Source organism: Megalops cyprinoides, chromosome 25, assembly GCF_013368585.1.
Source record: "Megalops cyprinoides isolate fMegCyp1 chromosome 25, fMegCyp1.pri, whole genome shotgun sequence".
Taxonomy (NCBI): domain Eukaryota; kingdom Metazoa; phylum Chordata; class Actinopteri; order Elopiformes; family Megalopidae; genus Megalops; species Megalops cyprinoides.
In genome coordinates, this window is record NC_050607.1 from 18,380,343 (window position 1) to 18,406,344 (window position 26,002).

A 26,002-nucleotide genomic window follows, 5' to 3' on the forward strand; every position below is an offset into this window, starting at 1 on the left:
CCGTGCACTCCATTTATGAAAAACCTTGAACCGCCGCAGTGTGTAGGAGCTCGGCTAAAACAGCGCCGCAGCCCTGTTTGGGTTCTGCATTGCCTCATTCTTCATGTCACCGTTTGCTGTTTCCCCATCCGTGAAGGAGGAGGTAACAAGATAATGCCGGACAACATGGCCACAGGCGTGCAATAGCAGCACACACACACACACACACACACACACACTCTACCCCTTCCTTTGTGCCAAGCAATTCCTCACAATGAGTTTTACTCTTACACATCCCATGGTAACAAGGTTAGAGCTCACTCAGTGGGCTTAGAGTAATTAGTAACAGCTTGGAGGAATTCACAAGCTGGGACACCACATATTGAAACCCTGCTGCTCTGGCTGGTGAGATTGCAGTTATGCACTTTCACGGATATGAACACATTTTTCAAAGTCAAGACATTTGTAGTTAGGTTAGGATGTGTACATTTTTGGGTACAGGACAACAGGCGATTCCTTTCATCCTGAGAATGTGACATTTATTGTATTTAGTACTAGCACTTTAACTTTTGCCGCTTTAATATTACTTTAACACTTTAATGCTCCTTTAGCTATAACACTTTAATACCTCTTTAACATTACCACTTTAATGCTGCTTTAACTTTACCAGTTTAATACCCCTTTAACTTTACCAGTTTAATACCCCTTTAACTTTACCAGTTTAATACCCCCTCAATAGTGCTTTAACTCGATCCAAACCGGTTTATTTTGTGTACTTTCTCCTGCTTTTATCTTAAATTGATCTTCATTATATTCTCAAGAAGCACTATTATGAAACTGTGCTGTGTTTGTATTTTTCCAGGACGCTCTTGTAAACATGTTTCGTAACAGTCCTCTGGTGCCCATAGGGTTGCCCCCAGTCACTGTAATCACTCAGGAAGGTAGTGCAGAGGAAGCACGAGCTCTCCTAGTGCTCACGGTGACCACACTCTAATGCCAGGCTCTCAGGCTGGCTCTCCTTTAATGCAGCACGGCTCCATTCCCCTCCTCAAACTCTCCTGCTCCTCTGTACGGAATCAGTGGACATTGAGCCAGTGTAATGACACCCCTCAGGTTGTGTGTGTGTGTGTGTGTGTGTGTGTGTATGCACTGGGGGTCTGGAGAGTGCTCTAAATCACTTGGAGGCTCCTAAAATGACAAATTTACCTAAATAGTGCTCCTACCGCAACTAGGAAATGAAGGTACGCTTCTCAAGGTCTTAGAGAAAAGCACTGCATAGGCCCAGTCTCAATCTCAGATATCAATCAGAACTGACCTGTGTTTGGCCACTGCTACGCCTCTGTAATTAGGACTCAGCTATGGGCTAACTTATTAAAGGTAATGCCAATATACTGGCAAATGCTCTCTTCCACTAGCCGCGAGCGTCCTCCAGGCCACAATTAGGGGCCATCTCGAAGTGACTCTCGCTGTTTCTGACAGAACTGTGGGAACTGAACAGAACCCGGGTGTTCCAGGGGCCGAGGGGGGGCCTGGACCTCAGCACCATGCTGTTGGATGAGTACCAGGAGAGGCTGTTCGTCGGGGCCCGAGACGGCCTGTTCTCTCTCAGCCTGGAGCGGGTCGATGCTGAACCCAGAGAGGTAACGTATGCAGCTGTAACGGTTCACACAACTGCCAGAGGACCCCTTTACTGCCTGCTGATGCGTGTTATGCGTGTTTATGTTTCTGTGTGCACATTTATGTTTGTGTATGGTTGTGTGTGCATGTTTATGTTCTTGCGCATGCATACGTGCATGCGTGTGTGTCTGTGTGCCTCTAAGACTGAGTGCGTATGTGTTTCTTTGTGTGTGTGTGAGTGAGTGAGCGTGTGAGTGATTGTGTGCGAATGTGTCTGTGTGTGTGAGAGAAAATGTGTGTGAGTGATTGTGTGTGTGTGTCTGTGTGTGTGTGTGAGTGAGTGTGTGAGTGATTGTGTGTGAATGTGTCTGTGTGTGTGAGAGAAAATGTGTGTGAGTGATTGTGTTTGTGTGTGTGTGTGTGAGTGTTTGTGAGTGTTTGAGTATGTGTGTGTGACTGAGTTATGGTCAGGGGTGCGGAGGCCTGCTGATGCCGTTCCAGTTAGTCGTTCCTTTGATGCGTGACAGAAACACAGCACAGCTGACTCGCTGATGGAAGGACATAATCGCAGCGCTAATCTCATTTCATTCAAATAAACCCGGGGCTCCACCCTTCACAGGGGAAATGGCTTCTATTATCATGGAAATGTATTCCACTGTTTATCTACGTGTTGCTATGAGGTGGTGCTGTGATTTCCTGAGTATTTTGCTAATTTAATTTAATTTAACTGCATTTGATTAGAGCACAGCAGTGGTCCAGGCACCCGCTGTAAGCTGAGGACATGAGCTACACCTAAACTATGTTCTCATTTAAAATATTTAAGTAAATATTTGAAAAGGTGTATTAGTAATGCTGTATAAGCATAGTAATATGAGCGAGCGTTACGTAAGATGGATCACTGCTTCTTGCCTGTCACCTATCAGTGACCCTTAATTCAAATAGCCGTTACTGTGTTTTGTGTCAGCTTCATCTCCCATGCTGGTCAGATGTGGTGTTCTAAGTTTCGCCTCAGTAAAAACTGTTACAGCGCCTCGCTGACTGTGTAAATATGTAGCACGTTACCTCTGGGTAGATGCAGATGGATTAGAAGCAGACAGGCATGGTCACAGGGAGAATTGGTTTTGCTGCGCTGGTGTGAACAGCCATTAGAGTGGATTCCTGTGCATAACGGTCCCTCACTTGGCTTCTTATGAAGGCCGACACGCTGTGTGGGTCTCAAGCTTGTCCGTCTGTCTGTGTCTGTCTATCTCAAGTCTGTCTGTCTGTCTGCCTGTCTGTGTCTCGTGTCTGTCTGTCTGTCTGTCTGTCCATCTGTCTATGCCTCATGTTGCATCTCCTGTCTCCACACAGGTGCATTGGCCCAGCACGGACACGCAGGTGGAAGAATGTCTCATGCAGGGCAGAGAGAAGGTGAAGTCTGGGTCTTCAGTTCATGTGCTGTGCGTCTGCCTAACGTTTAAGCTATTCACTTGATCTACTGCGTGTCTGATGTCTAACACATACATCTAAGTCATTCAGCTGATCCGCCGTGTGTCTGATGCCTAGCACGTACATTTCGGTACATTTCAGACCCGCCCAGCACTTCACTGTTATACACGCATTTGAATGCAGCAGAATTCACGTGCAGATCACATATTTCATTCATAAATGGAGGTGTTAAAAGCACTCTGCCTGCACCTATCTGCAGAGCAAAGCATCGAGATTAATGAGTGCCTTACACAACTGCACAGACACCTATGTCATATCATCGTTGAAGCGGTCTGCACGACTTAGTGTGTATGTAAAACCGCGCAGGGTATACTCCTTGTGAAATGGGCAGTCAAGTAGGGGTGTGGGAGAGGAGGGCTGAAGTTCAGAATCTTAAACCGTCCCTCACTCCTGCCCCTCCGCTCTGTAGTCTGAGTGCGCCAATTACATCAAGGTCCTGCACCAGTACAACAAGACCCACCTGCTGGCCTGTGGGACGGGTGCGTTCAACCCCATCTGCGCCTTCATTCGGGTGGGACACCAGACAAAGGTGAGAGAGACCCCCTCAGCATGCCTGAGTACATCCTAGCACAGCCTAGTACATCCTAGCATGTCCTAGAACGCCCTAGTACATCCTAGCACCCTCTAGTACATCCTAACACCCCCTAGTACATCCTAGCACGCCCTAGCACATCCTAGTAAACCCCAGCATGTCCTAGTTCACCATAGCACATCTCAGGCACATTCTCATAGGCTTTCCCTTTTAGGTGAATACCACAATTAACAGTTAGATCATGCGGTTATGCGTAGCATTATGCATGAAATATTTTCACCACAGTTTCAGCTTTTGCTTTTGTTCTGGACATGGTTTATATGCCTGTGCCATAGCAACGGCATATTTAAACTGCGCACAAACCGCTGGCGTTGCCTTAGCTGACAGTTGTCCTCTCTGATTTATAGCTAAACACGTGTCTGTAAATGAATGCCTCGTTTGTCCCAAGCGAAGGCTACGGCTCGTTAGCTCGGGACCGGGCACTGAGCTCACCCCGCGCGTGGGGACAGCAGGCCCCCGTTCCTCGGCCGTCACTTCCGCCCCGCTCCTTACCCAGAATGCACTGCAGTGTTTCCCAGCACCGTGCCTTTTAGTTCAGCCTCTCCCCTGAGAGAGTATGCATCTCTCTTTCTCTGTTGGTGCTTGGCGTGTAAACCGAGATTTTTGCAGCCCTCCGGAACCCGCAGGATGGGAAGAGTGGGACTACCTCTTACCAGCCATCCGTCTGTCAGATGCTGAGCACGTCTCTTCATCCCTTTGTGTTTCCGGGGGGGCTTCAGTTGCCTCAGTCACTGCGCTGTGTACTTTTATCATTCTCCGCCAGGATCTGCGTCAACAGGGAGAGAGGGAAAGCAAACATCTCCCTCCCCCGGGCAACCCAGGCCTAATTGAAAACTGGGTACAAAGAAGCGAATGACTTCCCCTCCTCCAGCGCATGAGCCTGCCCCCGAGGTCAAGTGCATTTTTATACCCGGCCTGCTCCTCACAGCGGCCTTTCAAAGACACTCCTTGTCATTCCTGTCTGGAGACAGCCTTTACGGCTTTTTAGCTCAGATCTGTATTATCCGAGACAGTTGTAACTTCAGCACGCGGAAAAAAAAATATAAATTCAGTACACCGTGGCCGTCTTGAAATGGCCTCTGCTTTTTACGGCTCTGACTTTCTGACCTCAGCCGGATGAGGTACGCTCACTCATCGCTCGGAGCGCAAAAGCCGAGCCCTGGTGTTTTCCGGTCGTATGTATCGGTGCCTCTCGGTAGGAGCTTTTGCACGCAAACCGGCGCCTCCCTCCTCTCCCCGTCGGAAGAGGCTTGGGAAATGGAGGCGCGTTCTCCCATGGGTCAGAGAGACGAAAGCCCCGACAGCCGACATTCCGCAGAGACGTGGGGCGAGGTGGGGGTGGGGGTGGGGGTGGGGCTGAGGTAGGGATACACGGCAAATCTCCCAGGGGGGTGGAATCTTACATTAAACAGACCCCCCTTCCCTGCACGATTCCCTGGCGGGCATCTGCGGGGAGTCCATGAATCTCAGGTGTTCCTGTCCGTCGGGCCAACATGGGAAAGACGTTCACCCTGCATTCCGAGCCCCCACCATCCAATCGGGATGGTCGCCCCGCCTTGTAAATCCCGGCCAAATTGGATCCAGAAGCCGTTTTAAGGAGCTGATTTTTTCCGTCTTTGAATTCCTCAAAGGTGAAGAGTGATATAAAGCGTATTTTCATCTGCGTGATAAAGTAGAGCTCTGTTGCATTCTTAATGTTCTGACCCATGCTGGTCCCAGTGTAACCTCCTCAAACAGATTTCCGCTTACATGTCTGTGCTACGGCGCTTGACCTCATGTGTCAGACAGATCAAAGAATGAAGTCAAATGGCACTTAACGTAGTACCTGCGAAGGATCTGTTGCTTTGTCATAAAAGCAGATCACCATCTCCATTTTGAAAGCTCTGTGGGTTTGAAAGCATTGATGTATTTGATCTATAGATGTTTCTGTCTCCAAATATACATTGTTTGATTGTAAAATTACTCAAATCTTTTACTTTTAAAAAGTATGTTATTTATAATGTCAATGCTTATTTGTCAGGAAATAGCTATGCATCTTGCAGACCTCTTGCAGAGAGTGTCCTGCACAGTATTTGTTATAAAGGGGACCTGAGGGATTTCTGTTTTGAATGCATTGCCATACAACGTAAAGCTCATTTCATTATCTAAAAAAGTAACTTTCATTTACTCTGTAGGAGAGGAATGCCCCATAGGTCTCTTTGACCGTTACAGAGGAATATTAAAGCTTTGATCTCAGGGTCAGATATAAATCAGTATTGTCTGCGCTGTTTATTAGTTTCTCTGGCGTTTATGAGGACAGTGGAAGGATCCCTCGTCCTTTCTCCGGTGAGTTCAGCGCCCGGCCATGTGGTTCCGCTGGCGCTAGCCGTTAGCGGTCAGCGCCGGCGAGGTTAGCGGGCGGACTGATTTCCCGTAAAGGGGAAAGCGCGTTCGCTGCGCGATTATTCATTCGGTTTCCAGTCATTCCGCCGTCTGCAGCTGCTGATGCAATGACACCCCCGGCGTGTGCGTGAGCGATTGCAGCGGCGGCAGGCTGTTGTTTGGCAGCGGGATGCGTGCGGAGCTTGGCAGCCGCAGCTGGGAGTGTGCCGCGGATGGATGTCCCCACATGCTGTTGTTGACTGCGCGGTTGGCTTGAGTTCTGCCTTTCGGCTATCGCGGAGCTCCTGATAGTCTTTTTAACCTGTGGATGAAGCAAGTCAGCTCATCTTTCAAATGGTGAACTGTAGCTTAAATGTGTTTACTGTTTGTTTTGTAGGATTTTTTTTTCTTTAATTATTATTTAGGCTGTGACTGCCCATGATTAAATGAGTAATGCGCACTCTCGCCCACATCTTCACCAGGAAAGGCTTTTCAAGCTGGAGGCGGATCACATTGAAAGCGGACGGGGGAGGTGTCCCTTTGACCCGCGCAGCTCCTGTGTCTCCACCTTCTCAAGTAAGCGGTTTCTCTCCCGTAAGAATCGCGTAAACCGCACACACACATAAACTCAGACCGACGGAACATGGAGTCTACCTTCACGCCGTGAAGTTGCGTGAGCTTTTTTTCCAGCGTGTTTACTCTGAACTAACTCTCCCTGTCGGCCTAATGTCATTCAGCCACAGTCGTAGTGATAAAGCACCCGAAATGAAAGCAGCGTCCTCCTGTTGATACGTGAAAGTGTGAGGTCATTTGAAAAGAGGAGAGGATGGATTAAACTTTGGAAAGACTCGGGAGCGCGATATTAAACATACCATGCGAAGCAGGAAAAAGACAATTAATTCTGCGTCTGGCTCCAAGCCTGAGTCAGGTGACACAATCTGTTTCTAATGCAGTCGCTACGGACGCTGCATTCTTGCATGCTGCTGAAATCACCCAGAATTCTGTCTCTGGTGTGTAAGATGTTTTGGTAATCAAAGTGACAGTGATTTTTTTTTAGTTTTCCCCATATGCTATTATTCTGGCTGATTGACTGGCTCAGTGTCTGAGACGCTATCCATGCTTCATGTGTGTACACGCACGAATGCACGCACGCACACACACACACACACACATTTAATTTATGACCTAATCTGTCATGTTAAATGTGCTGAATGTCAGGTCAGACGTGAATGATTATTGGTGCAATAGAAGGCCCTCCAGCTGTCTGATGACATACTAATGCATTATGTTTTCATAAGACAAGTGAAAAATAGATCCGTTTTCCTGCTATATATCATAATCCTCCAGCCATATTGCATTTCTGTGCTTTCTTCATTATTTACTGGTGCCGTTTGAACATTCATAACCCTTCCCTGGTGTTGGCAAAAAGAGCCAGAACTTTTCCGAAAGAGAGACATTTCTTATGCTAATATTTAGGCTGCTGTGCTTAGAGCATCTGTCTGCGTAATGGTTTTCCAGCACGACAGTGCCCACCTGAGTGTGTGGGTCAATGTGTTTTTGTTCATGTCATTTTTTCCCTTAAAAAGGCTTGCAGTTACGTGTCTGCCACCTAGTGGAAGCTTCGCGCATAGCACAGACTGAATTTGAAATAGTTTTGATTTCAGGAGTTCACCTTCCAGTGCGTAAAGTAACTGAAGCTGCAGTCTGGATGGTGTCCTACACGTCGAGTGGGGCTCACAGAGGGTGTGACCTTGCTGTTGTTTCCTGTCTCATTGGCAGGGGGGGACTTGTTTATTGGGCTTTACACCGATTACTGGGAGAATGACGCCGCACTCTGTCGCCTGAGCAACCGCAGCTACACCAGGACGGAGAGGGACGACAGGCGTCTGCTGAATGGTGAGTGGGCCTCGTAGCTCCACCCACCTCCACACGGACCAATAGCAACATCCCAGCAAATCGGGCAGTGGCATATATGTGTATATATATATATATATATATATGTATACTCGGATGTGTTTTTGTTTTTGTTATTTATAATTTTTGTTATAATACAATGTCAATTATTTCATAATTGTAACAATTGGAGAAGTTAACACCTTCTCCATGTTCTGGGTGTGTATTGGCTGCCAGTGCATATTCCACAGGGAATGTTGGCTTCCTTAAACAGAACATTATGCTATTGCCAGACACTCAGATTCAGAACGACTTACATAGGTTATATATTTTTTTCTTTTTACGTTACTGATTTATACACCTGGACATTTACTGAGTCAATTCTGGGTTTCCCAAGGGTACAACAGCAGTGCCCCAGCGGGGAATTGAACCAGCACATTTCAATTATGAGTCCTGCTCCTTACCACTGTGCCACACGGCCGCGCCCTCATCACCCCCTCCAACCAGCTTTCCCATAAATCACTTGCTCTGCTGGATAGTCTGAGACCTCTCTCATCTGTCCAAGGAACAAATAAGACTCCTTTTCGGATCTGGTCCCGGAACACCGGTCCGGCAGGCCCTCGCCACGGGGGGGCAGGAGCACCGCGAGGAGTATCTCGTTAACCCCCCGCCTCGTTATGTTCCCCCCATTTAGTTAGAGTTCATTCCACAGGTCCAGCAAGCAGAGAAAGCACTTTCATCATGTTCCAGCGGCCGAGTCTCATCCTCTCCGCGGTGTCTGTGTAGCCAAACGAGAAGATTCATCTCAATTTGTTTAAGCCACTGCTATCGCAGTCCCTCAGTATAGCTGTCGCCTCTAGTGTGAAGTATCAGTGAACAGAAGGTAGAAGTTAATGGCCACCTCAGGCCAATCTAGGAAGCGTTAGCTGTAGTTTACCTTACAGTTGTCATTTAACACGTGTCTTCATTTACGAGCCTGAAATTTATTTGAGGTGTCCCAGAAAAGCATTTGAAATCAAGCCCCTGGGGGGAAAAGTGTTCATTTTGTCATGCAAAACAAGTAAATGGCTTTGAGAGCTGGTTTAAGACTATTTGGCACATCCACCCCAGTGGTTTGCCAAGGATTACTCCCCTTGGAGGGCAGCTCCAGCAGCCCGGAGATGAACCCGGCAGCTGGTGCTTATGTTCGCTGTCTGTTCCAGAGCCCAAATTTGTCAGGGCGGTGCTGATCCCTGACAACGACGACCCGGATGACGATAAGGTGTACTACTTCTTCACCGAGAGGGCTGTCGACGCGGAAAGCGGCAACAACGCGGTTTACACCAGGATCGGGAGAGTCTGTGCGGTAAGAGTACACCAATATTTAACATTTAAACTGAGGACAAAATAGAGGCTCGCTTGAACAAATCCTATTCCTTGGGGCAGCTGCCTGGTTGAAACACATGTGACATGAATTTTGGCCAGTTTCTATTGGTAGCCTCTGTTGGGCAGGTAAAAACATTATACCACACAAAACAAAAACACAACCAAAACACCTAAACACAATAACGTTATGAGCACTATAACAACATGACAATACCAATATGACAGTAACAATATGACCACATTAATGCAGACTAATTTGGTGCTGACTCTCAATCTAGCCTACTGTTAATTTTGAGATCACAGAATTTTTTGCGGTAAGTCTCCACCTCCCTTTTCGATCGTCACGCATGATTTCGGTATCATTTTTCACCACGCAGAGTTATTAAAAAGATTTCACAGTGTGGCACACGCATTTATCTTTTCTCTCATATCGCAGATGTACCGCTAATGTGTTTCTGATGAAGGCCGGCACTAATTAGAAACTAGGAGCTTCACCAGCCTAATTACGCCATTGGAAACGCGCGGTCCCGCGACGGCAGGCACTCCGAGAGTCTTGATTGAAATCATTAGGAGAGCGATACGATTGGAATGGATGATTCAGGGTCTGTCCGCTGGTCGTGTTGTCCTGAATTCCAGAGCTAATTTGCAGGGGTCGATGATGTAGAATAGAGGAACAAGTAACTAACTGATAGGGACAAGCAAAAAAGGGCACGAGTCAAAAAGCATGTGATCCAGGCTATACTTAAATCCCCTACATTTGAAGTTATGTTATTAAAGAAATAGGTACAGTATGTGTGCTGATACATATGTAACAGCCTGTTACAGAACAGCGGTTTGGTAACAGAGCCTTCAACCATCAACCTTTAGGTTGATCTTGAATAGTAGCTTCTGTTTCCTCCTATATCAAAGTACATTACCTGAAGTGCTTAAGTTCCCATCTGGTTGTGCGAGAGCCTTGTATGAGGGCATATTCCAAGACAGCAGATAACCTAACAACAGTAATGCAAATAATTTAAATGACTATTGCCCCCTGGTGGCCTTGCCGCGAGTCATCCCGCACCCTGTTGTCCCTGTGCTCTCTTCAGAACGACCTGGGCGGCCAGAGGATGATGGTGAACAAGTGGACGTCCTTCGTCAAGACCCGCTTGATCTGCTCCGTGCCGGGCCCGCAGGGGATAGACACACATTTGGACGAGCTGGGTAAGGCCCCCGCCGCTCCCCACGGACCGACACCGCCAGCACCAATCACACAAATGAAATCCACTCACTTCATTCAGGCCCCTGTCTAATAAAATCATCCCATGTTTCACAGTAGCATTAATGAATCAGAGACGTATTATAATTTAAGCAAGCGTAATTCATGTCTAATTGAATCATGTGTTTTGATTCTCAGAACGTATTATCCCATTGAGTGTAATTTTTTTAATTGGACACAGCGGGGACAGCCAGGGGGTGAGTCACGCTTTGATTTGACTCCGCGTCTCGTTTTTTTTTTTTTTGGCGGCCTCCTCTTCCTCCCCTGTCACACTTAGCGGGCTGAGTGCCTCCGTCTCCGCTCCGAGATTCTGCATGAGCGCGCAGCTTTTTTTGAAAATGGTTTCTCGCTTGTTGGGGGGGGGGGGTTGGGGGGCGAGCTGTGAGCGGCGCCGGCGCGGTTCTGGGCGGAAATTGCCTAACACGTTTCACAGAATGCCAAACGGGGTGGTGATACATTGTTCCTGGCATCAAAATGTTTTCGGGGGTTGGGCAACAGATACACAAGCCAGTAGAGTAGGGTAGTATTACAGGGTCAGTGGGGGAAAGTGTTTCTCTGAAACGCACTGTCTGTTGTACCTGTGTACGGACGGCGTTGGGAGAGTGGCGTGACATTAAGACGGGCATGCTTCCCTTGAGCCTGGGGCCTTCGACCCCCTGCCGTGAAATGTCAGGAGGGAACGTGGACACACCTCGCTTTCCTCGAGGCAGGGTCACCGTGCCCTCAAATATAAAAGCACGCGCGTATGCCCCCACCTCCACCCTCCCCTTACAGGAGGAACTGAGCACTCTAACCTGCCTTTCAGAGGATGTCTTCGTGCTGACGAAGAAGGACGAGAGGAACCCAGAGATCTTCGGCCTGTTCCGCACCACCAGGTGGGCGCAGTGTTCTCCCCTCTATGCACACAGCCCGCAGCGGCGGTGTGCGTCGTATGAACTCACCTCTGCTTTATTAGACTTTTTACATTGCATTTACGTTACATTACTGTCATTTATCAAACGCTTTTACCCAGAGCAACTTACATAGGTAACAGTTTTATTCATTTATACAGCCAGATATTTACTGAGGCAATTGTGGGTTAAGCGCCTTGTCCAAGTGTACAACAGCTTACCGCTGTGCTACACTGCTGCCCTTATAACCCGCCTGTGTGGTTCCAGCCAGCTCATTCACAGCACACATCATCACTGTTGCGAACCAGTGATTTTCTCCTGGATCCTCTGGACAATGCTGAACAGAAATCCCCTCTACAAGTATTAATGGCCTCCTTAGAATCTCCCTGCAGTTCAGGTGACAGGCTGGACCAGTATAAACCACTCATAACAGATACCTTTTCAGGACGTCTACATGGTATTTTTTGAAACACTGGATCAGCATGTATCATATGTAACAGATGTGTGCGTATGTATTCAGTTGGTGCATGTGGTCTGTTCTGAATCTCCATTTGATACTTAGCTCCTCTTATGATTCTTTCATCTTTCCAGTCCTCAAACAAGCTCACATAGCTCACAGTGCTCATTTTAAACCAGCCAATCTCTCTGACACAGCAACGTGTTCAAGGGCTATGCCGTGTGCGTCTACCGCATGGACAGCATTCGGGCAGCATTCAACGGGCCCTTCGCCCACAAAGCTGGCCCCGACCACCACTGGACGGCCTTCGACGGGAGGGTCCCATTCCCCAGACCCGGCTCGGTAAGCCCGCCCTCCCTGTGACCCCCTCCCCCCCCCCATCCCAGAATGCAATGGAATGGAGCTGCCTCCACCTTCTAGCATTAGCTGTGTGTAGGATTAGCCACTTTGTGTTGAGGGGAAGGACAGATGAGGTTTTAAAAGATATCAGCTCAACTGAGCAGGAAGGAGCCGAGGCTTGGTTCACTCCAGAGCTGTTTTAAAAGCGCGCAGGTCTTTAAAAGTGAAAAGGAGGTAGGTAAGATGGAGTGAAGGAGCTCTAGGCCTGTCAGAGACAGATGGACTTCGCTGGACACATCCCGCCTCCCCCTCCGCCCTCGTCCGGGCCTGCCTCGCTTTGATTGATTGGCGAGCACGCCACGGGAGGGGGAGACTATCCATTTTTTGTCATTTTCGGTTGACGCCTCCCTGCAAAACTGGTGTGCTTTTGCTGAATGCACATCAGCCAAGCTTCAGCCTCGATTAGCTCATATTTGAAAAGGGGATTTCCCATTTAAAGGATGTGTCTTTATTCTCCGTTCTGGAAATGTCTTTATTTCACATTTACATTTACACATATAATGCCATTAGCATGTGCCTTTTTACTTGCGTTTTTTTTTCTCCTTAAGTATTGAGATATCGTTATTGTGAGTTAGTTCCAGGTAGTTTCTTCAGAGGATATGTAAGATAGTAAAAAAAATATCCACACAGTCTTTTTACAGCTGACCTTTAAAGAACACATTAAAAGCTGAAAGAGGCACATTAAAATCCTGTTACCTGCTTGGAAAAGGCTAATACCTGAGGTGGGATGTAATTTCACTGTCTCCCCATCTACTCACCTGCATTATTACTTGCATATCAGGGCCGTGCAGAGGTTCAGACAAAGGTCACAACTCATTGGAGTCTACAGTTACCTAAACGAGCTCTTCTTTCCCGTACTTATGGCCTAATCATATTTCCACTCAGGGTGTGAATAAAGAGGTGCGAGGAGCAGAAATGAGGCTTGTTTCATTCACTGCAGCACGCTTAAGAGCCCAGCCATCTGCTGTAGACCTGTAGTCGTAAATATAATAATAATGCTTACCATAAATTGCCTCAGTGTAGCTATGAGTCTTTCATAGGTCTCACAGCGCTTTATGCAGAGGAGGCAAAGGGTGAGCAGAAATGTGTAGCACTCACCTGGGTCCCAGAATGCTCAGCTCACATCAGCTGAGGCAGAGAGGAAGGGATCTTTTCAGCCAGGTGAAGGTGGTGATTATTACATGGGGACTTTGGTTTCAGTGTGGAATGGACCAGGAATGGGCTACAGATAGGGAATAAAAAGTCATAAGTCAGGAATCTCCCTGGTCTGGGACTGGAAATCCAAATCTTTATGAGTCTACATTCTACATCTCTCTCTATTTCTCAGTGTCTCCGTCTCTCTCATTCGCGCTCCACTCTCTTGATCTCCCTGTTCAGTTCAGTACAGATGCTTTACTAAAAAGGCTTGCAAAGGACATTATGGCCAAAGCATAAGGAACCAGGAAAACATATGAGAGAAACACATAAAATGAGTTTTACTGGTATGACAAAGTATTTCCGTGTTGCTGAAGGATTTCCGTAATGGATGACACCAAAATGAGTCCCTCTCTCACTGTCTCTCTCCCTCTCTCCCCCTCTCTCTCTGTCTCTTTCTCTCTCTTTCCTCCTCTCTTTCTCTCTCTCTCTCTCCCCGTCTCCCCCTGTCTCCCTCTCTCTCTGTCTCTCTCTGTCCCCCCTTCTCTCTCTCTGTCTTCCTCCCTCTCTCTCATCCCCCCTTTCTCTCTCCCCTTCTCTCACTCTCTCCCCTCCCCCTCCCCCGCTCCCTCCAGTGTGCCAGTCAGATGAACGGGGGCCAGTACCCCAGCTCCAAGGAGTACCCGGACGAGGTGCTGCGATTCGCCCGGGACCACCCCGTCATGCTCCAGCCCGTGCACCCCCTCCACCGGCGGCCCGTCCTGCTCCGGGCGGACGGCGACCGGAGGCTGACGCAGGTGGCCGTGGACCGGGTGGAGGCCGAGGACGGCCACTACGACGTGCTGTTCATCGGGACAGGTGACGTCACGCCGCGCAGGGTCGTCAAAGAGAGCCCCCAGGGCTGGTCTCTGTGAAACACCTCACAGTCCACCACCAGCTCCTATTTTTCCGATTGGAGTGTTTCAACATTAACCCCAAGGGAAAGCGTATTTGGACACATCATGTCCACACCAGACCAGTGCCAATGTATAAATACATGGTAGTTCCAAGCAAGCACACTCTCTAGGTTTCATTTTCTCATAGAGCCACCTCAGGCTCCTTTTAAGGACTATTAGAGGAATCCTACACTGAGGATATGGTGATTATAGTCCTTTTAAGCCAGAGATGTGATTCTTCCTCTGCTGTATCTTAAGAATGTGGCCATTTCTCACCCACCGCTCAGCTCCTAGTCCAGGCCCTTGTGCTCTCCTGTCTGGACTGTTTTAACCCTCTCCTTGCTGGACTCGATACGAGGCCTCTCAGACTTACCCAGAATGCAGCGGGGCCGACTTGTGAATATTTCTGCAGGTTACAGGCGTCTCTCTGCCGCTCATCTCGAAAATGGCTCTCATTAAATTAAAATATGGTCAGCTGGCTCCCTCTCTTTGAGGCTGTAATCAAACCCTGCGCCCCCGCCAAATCTCTCTTTCATAACCTCGGGTGCTTAACAGTCCCCACCTCCTCCCTCTTCCCAATTCCCCCCCACCCCCACAGGAGGAACAAGCTGCCTGTATCAGTCAGAACAGCGAGAAAAGAACAGAGTCACTGGTCATTAGCCTGCTTTTCGGGGTCCCAGAACCCGAGCTGAGATCCTTAACGCCACCGGTTGCTCGGTAATGACGCCCATTGTGATTTCTGTTACAGCACTCCTGTGTTCGGCGCATTTTAAGTTCGGTCCCCTGTCCTGATGCATACATAACAGCATGTTGATCACAGTATTACAAACTGACGTTGTTTCGTTTCTGTTATGGGCGATTACTGTATATGCACTGCTGTTTGTGTACCTGAGGATATACACTGTGTAGGTTACTCTAGGGAGGAGTTACTAGATGGGTCTGCTAAACGACTCAGTGTAAAACTCAGTGAGGATATCGGAAAAGCATGTTAAATTTCAAGTGCAAGGCTATTAAGGAAATCCAAAACGCTTGGTGTAATTTGCGGAGCTTAATGTGGCTCCTTAATATTTGAAGAGGAACAAATAAACGTCATTAACATCCAATGCAAATGACCCCAGGTAGTTTCCGGGGGTTTGTAAAAGTCTGCTGATGACCGAATCCCTCGGCTGTGAATGTTGAAGCTGGTCTTTCCCGTCTCCCTGCAGCCATCAGACGTTCTGCGACGGCTGTATCAGAATCCATTTCCCTTCTCGTGTCTGTAATTCCGGTTCTTAGCGAAGTGGCCGGCCTGACGCTCTCGAAGGAGTTTTTTTTTTTTTTTTTTTTGTTTTTGCAGAATCATGTAGTCAGCCTACAGGAGTCATGCCAGCCTTGCAGAATTGCAGCGGCTGTTACCATGACGACTGTGTCAAGCGCAACAGCTTCCGACGGAGTAAACTCTTGGCCCGCGTCAGCACGCCCTGCCCGTTTGCTTCCGTTTGCTCCCGAAGAGAATAAAGATCTACCGAGATCTGAATGTGCCGCTAAGCACAAAGCGGGGGTTGTGCCATGTGTATTTGCTATGTGGCTGGTGACGGCTCTCCCTGGTGAACTTTCACAGGAGAAGTAAGGTTTCCTTGAAAGAACCGAGCCCCGAAGTGTTGACCTCGAAACGTTCGTCCGCGAAAGCGACATCCGGCGAGCCACATTCTCTGCGTCTAACAATGTCTCTCTCCCCCGTTCAGACGACGCTGTTGTCCTGAAAGTGATCACCATCTACAACAAGGACACTGACACCATGGAGGAAGTCCTCCTGGAAGAACTGCAGGTTTTCAAGGTGCTTGTTAAGCTCCTTTCACACTCACCACAGTGAGCTTCACATTACAGGTTGGGTTATGCTTAATTCTGTGTTTTTCATTCTTGATAATTCCTGATTTTTTTCCCCTTTTTGCTTTCTAGGTTCCTGTGCCGATAACTGAAATTCTCGTCTCTACTAAAAGGGTAGGAGCACTTGCTACATGCTTAATTACTGTGTCATGAAAAGGCCCGTGATTCATCTCAGTTGCAGTAGAACCAATTAACCACTAGATGGCGGTTAACCACACCGAGCAGGAACTCAAATGAATCAAGCAATTTTTTTTTGATTACTCACAGCAGACCCTGTATTGAAAGATGACTGCTTTCTTGTACGTTCCAGATTTTTTAAATGGCGTATATGCGCCTGAGTTATCAAGAGGTAAAATGTAATTTCGCAGGCAGAGAGCTGATTCCGTGCCTGCCCTCACTGCTGTGGTTTATATAATCTCTTTGTCGGGGAAGACAGCGTGCTGCAGGGATAATCGGCCCTTGGCAGAGGCTGTAATTTGCCGTATTTTGTTTGTCTTTAAATCATGCGTGAATCGGATGTGTTAAGCAACGGAGTCGGGGAGCCTCTGGCGGTAATTTCGTTTGCCCTGCATAGTTACGGACGCGGTGTATCTGTCGGCCTCTTCCCGCAAACCTTAGGAAAACAAGCGCGTGTACGGCCCGGCGCCGCGGGTAACGCCACTCATCATTCAGCTGGTTGTTTCCCACTTCTCCGGGCAGGCCGCACCATTTGAGTTTATTATGGGATTTAAGCCGTGCTTTATGTGTCAGTTTGGCAGTTTCTGGCTTTTGCAGTGCACAGAGTTGCGCATTACTATTTCTAGAGAAAACGACAGCCCGGGGAAAGTGTTTGGCTGGACATACTGTTCTATGCATCTGTACATCATCCTGTAAGAGCCTTTGACTTTGAGTATGGTCAGCATATCCAACTGTAACTATTCCCTTGGGTTAAAATACCTTGTTGACTTTTTTCTTGAAATCTTCGAACTACTAAATGTAAATGTAAATGTACTAGAACAAACCACAGGTGAGTTTTTAGCCCGTGTTCGTGCTGTAAAGCGTGTTAGCTTGCGTTCTGCGTTTCCGTCCCACAGCAGCAGCTGTACGTGGGGTCGGAGATGGGCGTGGCACAGGTGAAGGTGCACCAGTGCGACCTGTACGGGTCGGCGTGCGCGGACTGCTGCCTGGCCCGCGACCCCTACTGCGCCTGGGACGGGGTCACCTGCTCCAGGTACTTCCCGGCCGGACTCTACACCAAAAGGTAAGATTGGCCGCGCGCACGGAGCATGTGACCTGTAGCCTGAGCTCTGGGGGGGTGGGGGGGGTGGGGATGGGGGATGGGTGAGGGGGGGTGGGGGGATTCCCTGTTCTTTAGATGGTGTTTTTCACTCTTACAGTTGCTGTGTGTCCATTGTCACCATTCTTAACCATATGCTGGGATCAGACTGCTTGAGGCAAACTCTATTTTTTGTGTTGTGAATTCTATAAACGTATTGAACATCCATTCTTGCCCGTGACAGTACAGGTTCTCCAGCTGTGTCTCTCCACAGTACCTCTGTATGAGGGTGTCTGCCAGGGATATAAAGGGTGATTATGTATGACAGGAGGGCTGGGTGGTTGGGAGCGTGCTGTATCCCAGAGCCAGGGCCCAGCGGGCTGTTCTGTACTGCATACCGCAGACTGTCTCTCCATTACGCTCACGCAGAGAGGAGCGCGCTCTCCTCCTCCAGAGTCACCTCTGCGGAGAGCAGGAGGAGCAGGGAGCACAGCGCAGCTCCTCCTCATCCATCTGCTTCCTTCGGTCTCAAAGCAGACACGCCGTCACGGTTACGAATGAGACGCTCCAATGCTTTGTTTTGGCTTAACCCGGTGTGGCTAACCAGCAGGTATAGCTGGTGATGTTAGAAGAGGGCACAGTGGTCTTTCCTGGCAAAAACCAGACAATGTCCCAGGTCCTCTACCGGTAATGTTATGCCTAGTCGCAGACAGCAGTGTGGCATAATGGTATGGAGCAGGGCTTGTAACCAAAAGGTTGCTGGTTTGATTCCCCTTGGGAAATGTACTTAACCCAGAGTTGCCTCAGTAAATATCCAGCTGTATACATTTAAAATTGTAACCTATGTATGTATATGTAAGTTGCTCTGAATAAGAGCGTCTGCTAAATGAAAATAATGTAACGTAATGCTCATACTCTAACAGCCGCTTGAAGGGGAGCATTAGGTGGCCTTATGAGACAGGGGTTTTCCTATTCAGTGTGCTCCACGCTGTCTGAAATTCCTCCACTTTCCCATTTAATCTGGAGAGAGCGGTGGCTATCATCCCATTTCAACCCGCAAGCAGGTTGCTTCTCCCGCCAGGCATTCACAGCATCAGCAGAGCCTGTGAAGCCTGTAAGAGTCCAGACGTCCCCTCCCCTCCCCTCCCCCCCCACGATTCCTCCCCGCCTACAGTTTACGCGCAGGGCGGAAAGTCAATCACAGATAATCGCAGCTGAGTACCTGTCATATTAATCACTCCCAGAGCAACAACAAAAGAGATTAGCCAGCCTGATTTGATTTCCATTTCTCACAATGCTGGAAATCCCTCTTAGGCCGCGCTCGCTCTTCACACGGGGAGATTTACATAATGTCTCAGGCCGGGGGGGCTTGTGTAACGACGGCGCTCTTTGAACCTGCGGGCTCTCCCCTCCCTTGTGTTTCCCAGGCGTTTCAGGAGGCAAGATGTCCGCCACGGGAACGCCGTTCAACAGTGCACCGGGCTGGCGGCGGAGGGTAGGTGCCGGAGCCGGGGGGGGGAGTCAACCTGGTTACTTGCACAGGCACTTCGGAGCTTGATTCTGTGGAAAACAGAGTGAGGTGTAGCATTTGGCTGGCCGTACCAAGTGCTTCCACTTCGCGGTGCATTCTGTCAAATACTTTTCAAATAACCTTTCGTAAGCAAACTGAAATTATTTGACCTCTCCCAGTAAACATCTGAAAGGATAGCACTGATACCAAAAAAGTGTGACATTTTTATTTCAAATGTAGACCTGTCACATAAAGGTGTGAGTTCTCCAAACATTGAGTGAAAATAGTTGTATGGGAGTAAGTAGGGTTGTAAAGTATTCATTACCAGAGCAAGCCTGGAAGTTCCCTTGAATGTCACACCGCATGAATCAGTTCAGGAGGAAGGGATCAATGGTGGGATAATTCCAGCTGTTTCACTTTCCCCCTGGGAAAAATCTACCATAGGACCACTAACACAGTAGGCAGAATGAGGTTGGTATCAGTCCTGAACTGCAGGTAGTCCCACAGTCTCGGTAAAGTAGCTCATCGCTGCAGTTGTGAATGTCATTATATGGACAATGACATGAAAACAGCAAAGATTAATATGTTGCTCATACACTTGGTTGTACACTTACATGTATCAAACATGTATTGCTTAGAATATGAATTTTATATTATAAAATGACTTTTTAGTGAGAGAGGTACTGTATGTTCATTTTCAAAGTAGAATGCAATGTAGAGTTTTTTTTCCCTTGCAGCACTTACCTCCTAAGTATATATCAGCGCTTACAAGGTGAATTACCTGTAGAGCCCAAACTTGATCCCTTGACACAGTACACGTTTCTGTGTTTATTTGTCTGTAATTCTTATGCAGGCAATTGCATTCTCCTCCTTTGAAACGCCTTAAGGAATAAGACCGCTGGTGCATATTTATCCGGCAGCTCAGTCTGAAGCTCTGTGAACAGACCCTGTCCTCTCCTCAGCAGAGCAGTCGCAGAGAGCCGAGGAGAGGCTGGTCTACGGAGTGGAAAACAACAGCACGCTTCTGGAATGCAGGCCCAGATCTCCCCAGGCCAGAGTCCTCTGGTTCGCACAAAGAGGCACTGACAAGGATGAGGTAAGATTATCTCAGAGCGCGCCGCGCTTTATCCGAAACGACACGCCTAATTAGAGGAGCTTTCCCTTTCCGAGCTGGGTTTTTTTTTTTTTTTTTTTTCCGGTCGGGCGAGAACGTCCGATTACGCCGGCCCACCTCAAATCGGCCCGTGAAATGTTTTATCATTCGTAGTTTGATGATAAAATCTTCTCCCTTCTTCTGTCAAACCGAACAGCAAATTCTCTGTAGTTTAGAGAAAATACTGCAGATAACTTTGCCAGTTAAATCTATGCGCATAACAGTCTTAAGTACACAGTCTCTGTAGTAGAGACTGCTGCAAAAATGTGATAGTGCAGAACCATGCACATTACCTGAGCGTGTCACTAAATTTCAAGGTTAAAAGATTTTTTTTTTGTAAAAAGTTAATTGAAGCACGTGACATTCAGACGTTTCCTTAAACGTAACCGTGTTTTATTTATAAAGAAAGTAATATAATGGCTATATAAAGGCAGTTGAAAAAAGGGGTCATGCTGAGATGTCGAGTCAGATGATTATCGCAAAAATATCGGTGTGAAATTACCCATAAGAGCTTTGGAGAAAGGGAGGCCAAGTAAAAGGAATCTCTGCCCGTCACTTGCAAGCACCAGATAGAAGCACACGAACGCACAGACACAAATAGAGCTGGACTGAATGCGCCCGCCGAGCGCATTCAGCGTTTCCATGGCAATGCAAGCTTGGCACAGCAATACTGGGCGTCACTGTGGCATGGCCAAGGAAGTGACTTTGTAACTCAGGGGTTGCAGGTTTGAGGCCTTGGCAGACGGCTTGTGTTGTTTCCCATATGCAATGTCTTTGAATTACTTCATTAAAGACAAGACGAAGCTCTTGGTAAGGGTGTCTGTTTAGTTAATCGATGACATCAATGTTATACAATGAAAAGGAAGTGGACAAATCAGACTGACCTCTCCACCAGCCTGTACTCTCTGCCTTTTCATCAGCTGTCTCATCTATAGGTGTCCATGTATGCTTAGTGGCTGTTGTATTACATTTAGTTCTACAGTGCTGGTCTACTGGGACTAGCATCAGGGGTGGCGCTCCCCTTGCTTGCTGTAATCAAGCCCTTCACCCCTGCCAGATCTCTTTGTCCCACAAAACAGCCCCCCCCCACCTTCATGGAGAAGCACATCCTGGTCACAGATCCTCCCAGTTAGCCCCAGGTGGTAGAACAAGCTGCCTATATCAGTTAGAACAGCAGAGGCACCCGGCCATATTCCAGAGCTCGCTGGAAACCTGGTCAGGCTTAATGCCAGCTTCCTGAACCCATTCTCTCCCTGGACCAAAAGCTCCAGCATCCCCGCCTGCACAGGTTCTTTATCACCTGTGCCCTTTGTGAAGGCTGTCCATAGCACTTTTATTTATTTTTGACTTGTTTTAGATTGTCCCTTTTCGTTATCGCCCTAGTGCATATCAGCACGTGTTTTTATCAGGACTGTTTTATACATTGATGATTCTATTCTAGTCGGGTAATAGATGTTTGTTCTACAGTACCAGTCAAAAGTTTGGACACACTTTTCTTGCTTTATTTTTACTATTTACCACATTTTAGAATAATAGTAAAGACATCAAAACTATGAAATAACACAAGTGGAATTATGCAGTGACCAAAAAAGTGTTATCAAAGTATCAAAACTGTTTTAGATTCTTCAAAATAGCCAGAAGATTTTTTAATATCTTTTTAAAAAGACTTTTTCTTTCCAAAACATTTGTTTGGAAAGAAATTCATGGATAGCCATCAACTTCACTATTTATATTTGTCTTAAAAACACATTTCAAGCATTTAAGCATAAGTCCTTAGATCAAAATGTCTTTGAATGCATGTTTTCCATTATCTTAATCAGGTGTGTCCAAACTTTTGACTGGTACTCTACACTGCTGCTAGTCCAGCCTAACTGTGCCCAGTAACCTCTCCGTGGTGAGTCTCTGTGGTGACAGCCAATGCATAGGTGTGGGAAAGTAGAGCGGATGGATGTAGGACTGCAGGTGAGGGCTGACACCGCACTGTCCCCCCCCCCCCCCCCGCCTTCCCCAGGTGAGAGCGAACGACAGGGTGGTGAAGACGCCGCACGGCCTCCTCTTCCTCAAGCTGCGGCGGGCCGACGCCGGCACCTACCTATGCGAGTCGGTGGAGCACGGCTTCGTCCAGGTGGTGGCCCGGGTCACGCTCGAGGTGCTGGAGGAGGAGCGGGTGGAGGAGCTCTTCAGCAAGGCGGAGCCGGAGGAAGGGAGCGAGCCCCAGCCCAGGGCCCCGCCCTGCCCCCACCCGGGCCTGCGCCAGGGCCCCGCCTCCAAGCTCTGGTACAAGGAGTTCCTCCAGCTCATCGGCTACAGCAACTTCCACAAGGTGGAGGAGTACTGCGAGAGGGTGTGGTGCTCCGACCGCAAGCGCAAGAAGCTCAAGTCCCTGCAGCCCAAGTGGAAGTACTCCCAAACGCAGGAGAGGCGTGGGAGAGGGCAAGCGGAACGCCAGCGCATGCCCAGACATGCCCCAGGGGTCTGAGAGGACCTCACCCCTCCCAAAAATTGACATTAACATTCACTTGTAGCTAGCGACGCAGCCTTCTTGTAATGAAACAGAGGATGGATTACTGGTGTTGACTTCGCACACGGTCAATTCCTGAAGAAATGTAGTCGAATAGGCACAAGAACTCACACACTTAAAAGTGTAACCTGTCTGCTCAAAAACCACTGAGCGAAAACACGTTGTAAACTAATATATTTTTTTAAAAGCTTCAAGTACTTGTTTAAATTATTATAGGAGATGCATGATGTAGACGAGACTGGCTTAGATGTACTTGCATTAGGTGAACTGGAATCATGGTACGGTTTTAGTGACTTGATCTTACTATTATATCTTGCCTAAAAATGTTTTTTTATGTTTAAGTATCACATCTCTGCTATGTTATCTGGACGGTTCCCTACATAAGCCACCTGATTAATGGCTACTTTCTCAACACTAATGACTTTTATGTACCTGTAAATTCATGAAGAAGTAAGATGATAATTACTAGGGCACAGCAGCATCCTTGAAAGTGTCTTTCTGAAATGCCTTTTGAACCTGGTTGTGCTGTTGTAAATGAGATCAGAACTAGTCTGAGTCAGCATGCGTAGGAAATGGCATTGTAGTGCAGCATGCCAGTCACATGGACCGGCATCCCCTTCTTTGTCCTTTCTGACATGAGTTTGTATGCTACTCTATCAACCAGTCATCTCCCTGATGGAAAGGAAGAAGTTAAAGCCCAGGCAGAGAGGGAAGTTGTTCGATGCTACGGTCATATTTTGGCTGCCTTTGCTTTGCAAACCCCGACGATTGCATTTTTGTTTAATGCATAACCTCCGCAGCTCGCCCTCAATCTCAGAGGCACACCTGTTCAGGGTTTTTAATCAGGACTCCTCTCCACACTCTTGCTGCCCTTGCAAAGCCAGCCCCTTGTCTAAACAGCGCTATGAGACTCCCGTGCGACCGGCTCTGGATGCCGGCCCACAGCGGGTAAAAAGACTACGAGGAGGACAGCTGAAGCCGTTTGCAGAGGCTCGGCGCTGATAACTCGGAAACATTCACCAAGGCCGAAAACCGAGGCCGGCGCGTCTCCCCGTGCGTTTCACTCACGCAGGTGTTTCAAGGGCGCGCAAACTGTTTGGATTCACTCAGCTCTTTGTCAGAGGATGTACCAGACATAAAAATTAGCTCATACTCAGGCTGGCGCCGTTTCCACAGGGTGACAAATAAATTTGGTTGTTTCTATTCTTGTACCTATGTGGGGTGTCCTTATCTCTTTCTCCTGTTGTCATTGCGAATGCCTTGTTGGTCGTCATAATTCCACGTGACTAGGATTTTTTAGCAGCCAAGTTACTGAATAACTTCTCCAGAACTCCCCAGCTCTCCTGGCCAAACCCGTGTCCTGCTCCCCTGCCAGCGGACGGAAATGGAGACTATAGTTTCTCCTCAGCGGTGGACAAATAATTTCTTATTAACCACGCTTAATCAACCTTTCTGCCATCCCCCTCGGCTCGCTGTCACTTCCATCTGCAGCGGGAGGCCGCTGGAAGGCCACCGCGCATCACTGCCAGTAATGAACCAATCAGCAGGGACGGGGCTTTCCAGGAAGAGGGCCCTCCCGGAGGTCCTGTTCATTTCGGGACCGCGCTTAACATGCGGAGCAGGTCCCTACAGGCAGTTAGCGTGGACTGAAGGTCGAATGTGGGGAGAGCTGGCTTTTGGGATTCTAACGTCTGTGGTGAATGAAGGAATCAAGAGGTGCTTTTGTGCAGTGAATAAGTTATCAATTTTCTTCGCACTGAACGGGTTAAAATAATCCCAGCGAGACTGCGTACTATATCTTTACAGTGCGTGAGATTACACGGCTCAGACTTCGTGTATTGGCATCCAGCACGACCACCAGCCCCCTCGTGTTGGAAAGTCACTGACCGTTCAGCCCTGAAAGGCATTGGCTGACAAAAATGTCCTTGTCATAGAAAATGAGGGCTGAGAGGTACTATTCACAGATGCCGAAGCACGCATCCAGACGGAAAACACTACAAACACAGAAACTTTGTTACTGAGCTGAAGAATTCAATTACTGCTGCTCACTACACCGTAGGGAGCTCCGCTGGGTTTGTTATGAGAACCAGAAGTCTGCAGAATATGTTCTTCAATCATGACTGCCGTAATAAAACGTAGCTTTACTGATGAAAGCAAAACTGTAAATCCCATCTTGTGTCTCAAGCACCAACAGTTACGTTGATAGCAAAATATAGCACAGAATTCGCAAAAGTTCATTTTAAACCTGGAAATTTGGCAAACGTGTTACCTTATTAAGGAATAAAAAAGGTTACACAATGGAACAATGGTACTATTCTTGATGCAGTTAACAGACAGGTACAGTAGATGAGTTCTTCGCAAGAAGAAAACCCATAAAACCCTGTCTCACTGGGGGTGATTGCACACATGTGCAAGAGGTGTACTGTGTACTAACCTGAGTACTTTTCACAAAGATTTTAAATGAATGTTTCGCTTCATTTGGAAAATATGCTAAATGCCAGTTGGAAGACCAAGTTCAATGGTTTTTGACAGATAGACCATGTCTTTTATCTCTCCTTGTCCATTATATACAATCTTCATGAGTCTCTCTTGTCATATCTCATACCACATATGTTTGCATTCCACCCCTTCCGGAAACCTGGCACAGCAATAATGATTTCAGAGGAGCATATATGAAGCCAAGACCTGAAGCCTTGCATCATAGCAGATCAACTGTAACATTTATTTATTGTTGGACAGACTTTTAAATAGAATTCCCAGTCTGGATCAGAACATATAATGCAGTTCCAACCAAGTCCATTTTCCCCATTTGATGGATGTAAGAGAAACTCCAGGTATTTTTTTTTATCAGCACACACTGAATATGGACGCTGCATATATTTGCTGGTCATCCTGTTCTGGAAGGGAATATTTAATTTTTGAGCATATTACAGCATTTTTAAATATATTTCCAGACATGGCATTCAGATGAAGTTCTGTGGTGTGCTGGTGCCAAACCTTCCACACAAATGAAATCACCTTCTGACTTTTACATGCTGCCTATAAACATCTGCACTTATCTATTTCTGCCACATCTCCAGCAGCTTTGAAATATAATTTCATCCTGAGTGTATGCTGTGCACTATCTATAGACATAGCGGGTGATCCGGTCCAGTTGAGGTAAGAAACGTCTCGTGTATTTGACTTAATATGAACCAAAATAGCATTACTCTTCAGACTATATCATGAAACATACTGCTGATCAGCGAGAAGAAGTAATAACTATACTGTAGATTAGATTACATTGGATTAGATTAAACTCTATTGTCATTATGCATAGTACAGGCACAAAG

At 47.6% G+C, this 26,002-nt stretch overlaps 1 protein-coding gene across 2 annotated transcripts in view; it reads left to right on the forward strand.

Moving 5' to 3' along the window:
• Positions 1-24,244, forward strand: part of LOC118771874 (semaphorin-3E-like) — a 35,980-nt gene extending 11,736 nt beyond the window's left edge. The window contains exons 2-17 of one of the 2 annotated variants that reach the window (XM_036520008.1): positions 1,459-1,619; positions 2,947-3,006; positions 3,494-3,613; positions 6,520-6,613; positions 7,817-7,933; positions 9,133-9,275; positions 10,381-10,495; positions 11,356-11,425; positions 12,095-12,239; positions 14,066-14,288; positions 16,090-16,181; positions 16,304-16,345; positions 17,305-17,471; positions 18,914-18,981; positions 19,959-20,092; positions 22,161-24,244. In XM_036520008.1, the coding sequence (XP_036375901.1) occupies positions 1,459-1,619; positions 2,947-3,006; positions 3,494-3,613; positions 6,520-6,613; positions 7,817-7,933; positions 9,133-9,275; positions 10,381-10,495; positions 11,356-11,425; positions 12,095-12,239; positions 14,066-14,288; positions 16,090-16,181; positions 16,304-16,345; positions 17,305-17,471; positions 18,914-18,981; positions 19,959-20,092; positions 22,161-22,628 (2,219 nt within the window). In that variant the 3' untranslated portion in view covers positions 22,629-24,244. The remainder of the gene's footprint in view (positions 1-1,458; positions 1,620-2,946; positions 3,007-3,493; positions 3,614-6,519; positions 6,614-7,816; positions 7,934-9,132; positions 9,276-10,380; positions 10,496-11,355; positions 11,426-12,094; positions 12,240-14,065; positions 14,289-16,089; positions 16,182-16,303; positions 16,346-17,304; positions 17,472-18,913; positions 18,982-19,958; positions 20,093-22,160) is intronic. The other variant, XM_036520009.1, reaches the window with a different exon arrangement.
• The last annotated feature ends 1,758 nt before the right edge of the window (positions 24,245-26,002 follow it).